The sequence below is a fragment of the Melanotaenia boesemani genome, chromosome 15 (assembly GCF_017639745.1).
Source record: "Melanotaenia boesemani isolate fMelBoe1 chromosome 15, fMelBoe1.pri, whole genome shotgun sequence".
NCBI lineage: Eukaryota > Metazoa > Chordata > Actinopteri > Atheriniformes > Melanotaeniidae > Melanotaenia > Melanotaenia boesemani.
Genome location: NC_055696.1, coordinates 9,440,041 through 9,449,788, shown reverse-complemented (window position 1 = coordinate 9,449,788; position 9,748 = coordinate 9,440,041). Strand labels below are relative to the sequence as shown.

General features: G+C 34.5%; 1 protein-coding gene across 1 annotated transcript; it reads left to right on the top strand.

The window, feature by feature from the left end:
- Positions 1–4,816: 4,816 nt before the first annotated feature.
- On the top strand, positions 4,817–9,748 carry slc22a6l (solute carrier family 22 member 6, like). The gene is made up of 11 exons (XM_042009370.1): positions 4,817–5,218; positions 5,304–5,841; positions 5,966–6,069; positions 6,217–6,371; positions 6,645–6,813; positions 6,929–7,052; positions 7,159–7,274; positions 7,379–7,593; positions 7,711–7,819; positions 8,700–8,903; positions 9,263–9,748. The coding sequence occupies exons 2-11, from the start codon at positions 5,437–5,439 to the stop codon at positions 9,348–9,350; spliced, it is 1,689 nt and encodes a 562-aa protein (XP_041865304.1). The 5' UTR covers positions 4,817–5,218; positions 5,304–5,436; the 3' UTR covers positions 9,351–9,748.

Below are 9,748 nucleotides of genomic sequence, written 5' to 3'. Positions count from 1 at the left end.
TTCAACCTAACTTTTTTTCTTTTAGACAAGCAAGCTTATTATGTTAAGGTATTCACACTCAAGCTTTCATATATTGTTATTATTATTATTATTATTATTATTATTATTATTATTATTGTTTTTATTATTATTATTATTACTATTATTACTATTATTATTATTATTATTATTATTATTATTATTATTATTATTATTATTATTATTATTATTATTATTATTATTATTACTATTATCATTATTATTATTGTTATTATTATTATTATTGTTGTTGTTATTATCATTACAGTTTATGTGCCTTATAATAATCTAAAGTGGACACAAGCAGATGCTGGTGGCATTTGGCTGGTTGTAATGTCCAATTTAGCCTCTAGATGTCCCTATTTTACAAATTGTAGATGTATATAAAACTTCTACTCTGATCTTAAAGGTTAAATGCTGTAGATAAATTTATAAATGATTGAATGAATTAATATTTAATATCTAAATTTACAAATAACATAATTTATAAGATAATGCTAACTGAATAAAAAAAACTAAGTAAAAGACAAAGCAAAACATGAACATTACACACACACACACACACACACACACACACACACACACACACACACACACACACATATATATATATATATATATATATATATATATATATATATATATATATATATATATATATATGTATATATATATATATATATATATATATATATATATATATATCAAGGTGCCAAGCATATCAATATAATTCTTTAAATGCTGAATCAGTTACATTTTGATGTACATGTGGGCTGCTTCTAAGATTGGGGGCCGGGGGGTAGTTGCATAAAACAACTCCGAGTTGGCTGTTAAAGGAGTTTTTGCTGCCAAATGCAGATGAGATGAAAGATAAATGCTGACTGAGGCAGGTGAAACACACGTTCTCTGTCTTGCTCCAGTGAATCTACTTGGCTTCGTTAATTCTAAAGAATTTGGTATAATAAAACATTGTGTTCATGCCACTCAGGCATACACGGTGTCTTTTGTGTCACATACTTCGTTTACTTTGAATAGTTTGTATGTATAAAAGATAAATCGTTCTCATGGGGAAATGAGAAGTCAATAAAACTTCTTATAATGGTTTATTTATTTCTGGTGGAAGAGAGCAACTAGTACCAAGAGACAGGACTTTATGTCTTTGAAATGCTAACTTGAGGTGTTTGTGTGGCATTGACAAACCTACTGGAGAACAAAAAGGGAAACAGCACCATAAATTATGCTTGTAAGACAGCTGTCTTTAACATAGTTACATTCCCATGACAAAGGATACCATTTTGCTGGTACAGTGATGATGAGGTCCAATGTCCATGTTTGCACATTAAAAATGTGAATGGTAACTTGACAGCTACAGGCAGATGACATCTGTGCATATATGCATGCAGAACAATAACAAAAAGTAAAGAAAATTAAGCTGAAAGTGTCAGGGCTGATGAAGGCCATAACAAATACAATCACCAAAACTAATAATGCCAACTCGCTAACTCCACCAGTGCAGCTTTAAAAGCGCTGTCTGCAGAAACAACAACAAAGAACCATTAAACAGTAAAATGAATATTTGTAAAAGAAGGTTTAAATGAGAAAAAAACAACAAAAAAGCAAAACAGAACTTTGGGACCAGAGGGGCCTTTGAACAGCTGAATTATACTTTTCTTTATTAAACATTTTTGTTTGGACTGTGACTAAAGGTCAGTGTTGTCTGGAAAATGTTTTAAACAACTATTAACAGAACAACAGGCACAAGGTGAAAGGATTCATGTGGTATCTTACAACTTTCAACGTGACACCAGGATTTATGGTGAGAGATGGTTTATGGGTGTCATAAACTGCACTGATAAGATTAAGGTTTGACCTTAAGACCTTAAAGTTCAGATATATAGCAAACATGTACCATTCTCAGACAATTACTAAATTACTTTATTTGTATTTCTCTACAATATTCTTATCCTATAATTATTTTTTCCTTTTCATTTATTTATTTGTTTATGTAGATTTCAGCTAGTTAATATCTGTTTGTCTGCAAATGAATTCCAGGAAGAAAAGCTATAATCTAGTGACAAAAGCAATGATTCACAGAAAAGAAGAAAATGACATCCGAAGACATTATATATGTTATATAAAACTACAACGTGCTAAAGAAAAAAAACTGCTTCAGAGCCATTAGATCCAATATTTTCCAATGACTTTCTGTTTCTTTGCTTTACAGAGAGTCACCGTTTGTCAGAAGAAGATTCAACACATGGCTAAATGCTAATGAGTAAATAGAGCAGGTAGTGAGGATCAGTCTCACAATTTCAGCGCTCTTACCATGAAATATTCCATGTATTCTTGTGAGACTTGGTACGGAGACTACATACTGCACAACCCTGAGTACCGCCAGTACTGAGTGTCCCTAAATCAGTCATCCCTTTCCAATGCCTTACTGGCTTCCCCACTTGCATATGACTGAACACAGTGACAGAGGAAAGTCTGGAGAAAAACACATCTGGAATGATGGTATGGAAAACGAAATCCTTGCATATTTGGCCAGCTGAGATGTCGCAGGATGAGCCGCAGCTCCTTTTGATTTCAAACCCTAAATCCAACTAAGAAATGTTTTATCCTGTATTACATAAAAACCAGCAAACAGTTACTTCATTTTTCAGCTGGTCCTGTAAATGTTTTATCAGCTGTGGGGTCTCGTGTTAGGATTTACTTTTATCCCTGTGACATCACTGTTTGACGTGGGAAAACATAGTAAACAATGACTTGAAGATTTCAACCAGACAAGGTGTTAAACATTGTTTTAAAGACTTACGGTTACACTGAGTCATTTATTAAACCCAGTCTGTAATTAGAAGAACAAATATAAACTTTTTTCTGTTTTATTTGCTTTTTCCAGCCAGCAGTTCAGCAACCAAAGATTTGCATGTTGAACTGATGTTTGTCCATAATTCTTTTTTAAATGATGAACATTTCTGTTCAGTTAAATACAAGTACAATACATAACGATGCATAGCAATGCCTAATTTTCAAAGTACCACAAGAATGAGCACGTGGTCATCCTTTGGATAACTTTTTTATGTAATCTGTTATGTAATTTGGTCAGCAAAATCTGAATAATACACCAGGTCCTACACACAGTTAAAACATCTTTTTTGTAAAACATTAAAGTTGCATTATTCAAACCTCTCTGTAAACCTCTTTTCTGTAAATCAGTATACATATTATTTTTAAATCTTTTGCATCGCTTTCAGTCTTGATCTACAGGTGAGGGCTAAAAGATGTGCAAAAGTTAAAAAATTGTTTCATTTATTTTTTGTGTTTACTTAATTATGGGGTTGAATATGACAGTTAATAAATAAATAAATAAACAGAAACAACACCAAAGCAAAACTCCAAAAGAGATTTGTTTATACAGGAACATTTATAATGTAAACCTAAATCCAGCTGATCAATAGTTATGGAGTGATGAATAAGCAAAAAATCCAGTGGCTAAATAAACATATAGACTCATAGGAGAAATAATCATTTCCAGAGTAACTCCTCACAAAGCTACTGATCCAGATGATCCAGACAAAGTTTCAGGCTGTGTTCCAAAAGATCAGCTGAGACATATTTTTAGTGACTATTGACTATTTTGCAAAATGCATTGATTAATCTTGATTATTCTTTTATGTTTTATCTTATTTGTTTATTTATTTTTACATCTACTTGTTTATTATTATTATTATTATTATTTAATTCAGCATCTTTATCTTTGATATATTTCTGTCTCTATATTTTTTCTGTATTTTTATTTTACACACACACACACACACACACACACACACACACACACACACACACACACACATATATACATATATATATATATATATATATATATATATATATTACTATTTATTGTTGAAATACACAGTTTTAGGCTATATGAGTCATGTCGTGTTATTTTATCTTTTTCTTTTGTACATGCTGTCATAAATCCTGTCAAAAACCTGTACTTTCAGGGCTGAAACTACAAACAAAACTCAAGAAAAGAGGACTTTAGAAGCTCAGTCTTTAGTCCTGCAGCTGAAAAAACCTAAAAAAAAAAAAAAAAGGAAAGTTTATTGTTTTGCATGGGTGCACCTGCAGCTTCATTCGCCTTGGCATCTCATGCTGATCCTTACACAAGTGCACACATTCCTCATAACTAATCACCAGGACAGAAATCAGCCAGGAAATCATCAGATTTTAGTTATAGATGCTCCATAAGTATAACGCAAAGAAGTTATTATGTATACAAATACATACCTATGACGTAGCAGAACACATCACTGGAGTTTGCCTTTCCTTTTATATTTGGTACAGTTTGTTCCGTTTTTCTTTCAGCAAAGCAGGACTTTTGCAACACTCACACATGTTGCTAATTGAAAATTCAATACATAGTCACTTATTTACCAAAAATTCTGTTTCATGACAAGAGGTCTTATAGAGAAGGAGAAAAGGTCACAGTGTTAAAGTGCATTTGAACAGTTGACTATTGATTATCACTTACTTATAGTTTTTCTTATGTTTGGTGGCTCCTTTTATATTTAACTTTAATGCAGAAAATGAGTCTTTGCATTTCTTCTGAGCAAATCAAGTTAGAAAGAATGATATCAAAGAAAATAAAGAAAAGAACAAATATTTTGTTGACATCACGTGTATGCACGTGACTCCCTCACTCGCTCTTATTTTCTGGCTCAAACACACACACTCACGCACAGTTTTTCATATTAAGTAACCGGCAACCCAGTAAAGGTCAGGGAGTGTGTCTCAGTACAAAGAGGAAAACTGCTGGGGATAGTTATGTTTGCACTCTTGATGCTAAAGCTCACTTGCACCGAGATACTTCAGCAGACACAGCAAAGACTCAGCACTTTACCTCACTGTTAAGAGACAAAGCTGCTAATACCTCATGAGGTTACAATATACGTCGAATAATCCAAAGTTCAGAAAAGCTGGTGGAATTTGAGAGCGGATTACTCACTTAAATACGCTGCAGAAACAAGGCAACTTTTACTTTTTTTTATTTTTTTGTTTTTTTAAAAAGAAAACACTTCTTAAAGGTGTCTGATTTAATTTGAATGGATGCTGTGCTGGTTGTTTTTTAATCAATTTTGTGCTATTCATTGTATCTTGGGAAATTTTATGTAAAGAAGGAAAACTAATTTAACAGGTAAGTCTGTACAATTTTCTATCATTTAACACTTACAAGTTAGAAATGCTTGTTGGGGAGTTCTCACAACTGTTGCTTTGTTCAGTGTTGTCACAGATGCTGTTACACGTCAGAAAACTCTAAGGGAATCTGGGAACCGAAACAGAATCAAGTACCATTAATCTTAAGTCACCGTAAAGTGTTTTTGTTTAAAAAAAAAAAAAAAAAAAAAAAAAAGAATGGCTTTCGGAGACCTCCTTGAACAGGTGGGGAGCACAGGACGCTTCCAGATCCTGCATGTGACCCTTCTCTCCATACCTGTCCTGATGATGGCCAGTCACAACCTGCTGCAAAACTTTGTAGCTGTGGTGCCTCCACATTACTGCAGTGCCCATTCCAATATCTCTCAGTCTCAGCTGAACCCAGAGGAAACTTTGCTCATCACAGTGCCACTAGACCAAGCAGGGAAACCCCACAGGTGCCAGCGTTATCTTACCCCACAGTGGCACCTCCTGGCTAGGAATGAGAGCTCCGCTTTAGGAGAAGATGGAGAGGACTGGGATGGTTTTGATGTTGCTCTGCAGGAATGCACAGATGGATGGTCCTATAACATGACGGAGATGACCTCCACAATTATATCTGATGTACGGCGGCAAGTTTTAAATACTGCTTTCAGAAGCATTTTATTATTTTTATTTTCATGAATGTTTTTATGTTGTTGTGTGATGTATGTTAACTATTTATCTGTTTAATTTTTTTTGTTATTAGTGGCATTTGGTGTGCGACTTGCGCTCTTTTAAGCAAATGGGACAAACCATCTACATGGGAGGTGTGCTTGTGGGGGCAATTGTCTTTGGAGGGCTTTCAGACAGGTAAAAGTTATCTCTGTAGAATTTGTTTTAATTTTTCTGCTGCACTTTTTCCTAAAGTACTAGAAATTCTAAATATTTGGAATCTAAAATTCTGTTGTTCAACATTATTATATGTAATGCTTTACGAACATCACACTTGTCTCCAAGATATGGCCGGCGCATCCTCCTGCTCCTTTCCAACCTGCTCATGGCAGTGTCGGGAACATGTGTAGCTTTCTCACCCTCCTTCTCCCTCTTCTGCCTGTTTCGGTTTGGTTGTGGCTTGGCTTTGTCTGGTCTGGGACTCAACACCTTCTCACTAAGTAAGATATTTAGCAAAGTAAAGAACACATAATACGAAACAATAGGAAAGTTATTGTGGAAATTAAAAAATTAATATACAGAATAATAAATAAATGTGGATATATGAAGAGAAGAGAAGGAAAGGAAGTTTATTGTCATCAATTATTTAACATAATTATTCTTTAATTTTAACATTTTCTGCATTATTTCTTTCACTGATGAATAATTTTGATCACCACAGTTGCAAAGATTACAACTAAAATATTTGTCGTTGTGCAATGTTTCTTTTCAAGTTGTGGAATGGATCCCAACACGCGTGCGGACTGTCACTGGGACGATAACAGGTTACTGTTACACGTTAGGGCAGTTGCTCCTGGCAGCAGTGGCCTACTTCATCAGGGACTGGAGGTGGTTGACCCTGGCTGTGTCATTGCCCTTCTATGTTTTCTTCCTCATCTCATGGTAAGATACCAAGAATTTCACTGAAGAGGAGCAACTATACTACTAAATGTTTTATCTTATAAATATTTAGTGATCAAATGAATAAATTTAACATTGCTTTTGTTTGTTATTGCAGGTGGTTTCATGAATCCTCTAGATGGCTAGCACTAAATAAAAAGCCCGAACAAGCTGTCAAAATGCTTAAAAGTGTGGCTAAATTTAATGGACGGCATGACGAGGCTGAGAAAATTGACGTTGAAGTAAGTGTTTGTTGGTTATGTATATATATATATATATATATATATATATATATAAAGTGTGTGTGTGTGTGTGTATTTTATTTATATATTTCTTTTTTATGCATAGATGCTTCAAGAGTCCATGAGGAAAGAGATGTCCTGTTCTCAGGGATCCTACTCTGTTCTAGATCTATTCCGCACACCCAAAATGCGGATTATGACCGTCTGCCTCAGCGCCGTCTGGTACATTCCCTAAAAAAAAAAAAAAAATAGATAAATAAAAGGCAAAATTGTTTATGCATCTTTAATTAGTCTGCAAGACGTTACATGGTTCCTCTTTTCTTTAGGTTATCAACCAGCTTTGCCTACTATGGTCTTGCTATGGATCTTCAGAAATTCGGGGTGGACATTTACTTAATACAAGTGATCTTTGGAGCAGTTGACATCCCTGCTAAAGTTGTTGTAACTGTGTGCATGAGTTTTATTGGACGCCGGCCATCACAATGTGGTGCTCTCATTGTCGCCGGAGTAACTATTTTAATCAACGTGCTGGTCCCCTATGGTATGTTTGAATAAATGCCTATGACAGTTTAAACAACCTGAATATCATCACCACACTGCTGTGACCCTCTGCAGAGACAAACCATCGATCTGATGGATGCTCTACTTTTTTGTGTAGATAAACAGACAATACGAACGTGCTTGGCTGTACTGGGCAAAGGTTGCCTCGCTGCATCATTCAACTGCTGTTATCTTTACTCTGGAGAACTCTACCCAACTATCATTCGGTAAGTCTTATCTAGCAGCAAATGTGGAAGTATGTCTAGATGAGGAAATCCCATCTGGCTCAAACTCAGGGAATCACAGTTCATCTCTTTCCAAACTTTGTAAACTTAATATTTAAAAAAAAAAAAAAAAAAGTAAAATGTAGAGAGAAGTTTTAGTGGTCATAGAGCTAATAAACAGATAAAGATTACCAGAACAATCATAAGGATTAAACATGGGTTAAACATGGGACTATTACTTTTTTTTGTAAGAAGCAGATGCATTTCATGTCTTCAGAGCCTTTTTTCTATCAATGGTATTTATTATGTGATTGACATTACTGTCACATAGCTAAAGTTTTTTTTTTCTTATTGACAAAGTGTTTCCAGTGAAAGGATGGTGGTCCAAAGAATTAGCCCCCTCAAACCTTCAGTTTTGAAGGCGTCCCAACACATATATTTGTTACTCTTGGAAATTGGAAATTTACATTTTAACTCATTAAGACCCGATTTGCCATTTAAGCATTTTATTGCACGTTAAAAGTTCACTAGTTTTGAAGTTACCATATTTACAGATAAGATCCACTTTGCTCTGATTGGTCAAAAGAATGTGCTGCATGAGGTAGCTGTTCTCATTTACTTCAACTTGGCAAACATTATACAAGTAAGTTAAATTGTGCTGTTGTTATGTAATGGACAAAAGCCTGAACTGCCATGAATTCACTAACTTCTTATTGCAGATGTTGAACTTTGAACCACGCAGAAAAAAAAAGGGAAGAAAGAAAGGCTGCACAAAATGATTACATAACACTGAATTCTGAAGAAAAGTGCAAGCATCATGACAGTTTTATTTGATCAGTAGCAACACATATTCTTTATTTACTGATTGACTTTTCCCCTCCAGTCAGAATGGCATGGGATGGGTGTCCATGATGGCCCGTGTGGGAGCCATGGTGGCACCAATGGTGCTGCTTACTGGGGACTACATTCCTTGGCTACCAGGCTTAATCTATGGAGGAGCTCCAATCCTCTCTGGAGTGGCTGCTGTATTTCTTCCAGAAACTCTTGGCACACACCTTCCTGACACAATACAAGATGTGGAGGAGAGGTAAACTCAATTTCAAAAACCTAAACATGACGCTTTTTTAATTGACGTGACGCTTGTCTTCTCTCTATGAATGGGCAAGGCTGGAAAGTGTCTTAATCAGTTGTTTTTTTTTTTATTTATTGCATTTTTCATTGTTTTTTTTTTTTGTTATTTACAACATTTTATTTATCTTTTATTATTTATAGCATTTTGTACCTTGTTTTAACTGTACAGTGACCTTGAGTGTCAAGAAAGGTGCCTATAAATGAAATGTATCAATAAATTAAAAAAAAGTAACTGGTTCATTATCGTGGTTTAATTAAAGAAAATGTATAAGATACAAAAATTGATCCATATTTGCATTTTTGTTTTGACCCCAGGGAAAGTGAAAACAGCTCCAAAATGTCTCCAAAGGAAGCAATGATCTTGCAAGACACCCAGTCCAATCTCCTCAAGCAGACCATCTGAGACCACTGTACTTTACTACTGCTGTATTTGTTGATGTGAAAGTAGCGTTGTTTTTACCTTTTTTCTCTCACTTGTATGTTTGATTTCCACAACGAGTTTGTCTTATTACTGCTGGTCAAATAGAGAGGCAGCATTATGTTTTAGGTCAATGAAATGAAATGAAGGCTGCAAGCAATCAGATATTTGTTGATGATACATTATAGCAGCTTATAGGCTCATTTTGAACAAAGTATGTTTTATATTTAAAAATTCTTCATAGTATAAACTCTTTTATAAGCCTTCAGCAGATTACAGGCTGAGCTTTCACTGAAGTTTTGTAGCTTTGCATTACTTAACATGCAACACTGTATTTGTAAACAAGACATATTTTCATTAAAAATCATCACTGTGCCTATTCA

Excerpts from the sequence above, each read along its gene's own strand:
- slc22a6l (XM_042009370.1), top strand. The coding sequence starts at position 5,437 with ATGGCTTTCGGAGACCTCCTTGAACAGGTGGGGAGCACAGGACGCTTC. Across the intron at positions 6,070-6,216 it reads TTTGGAGGGCTTTCAGACAG|ATATGGCCGGCGCATCCTCC; the intron begins GTAAAAGTTATC and ends CTTGTCTCCAAG. Across the intron at positions 7,820-8,699 it reads CTCTACCCAACTATCATTCG|TCAGAATGGCATGGGATGGG; the intron begins GTAAGTCTTATC and ends TTTCCCCTCCAG.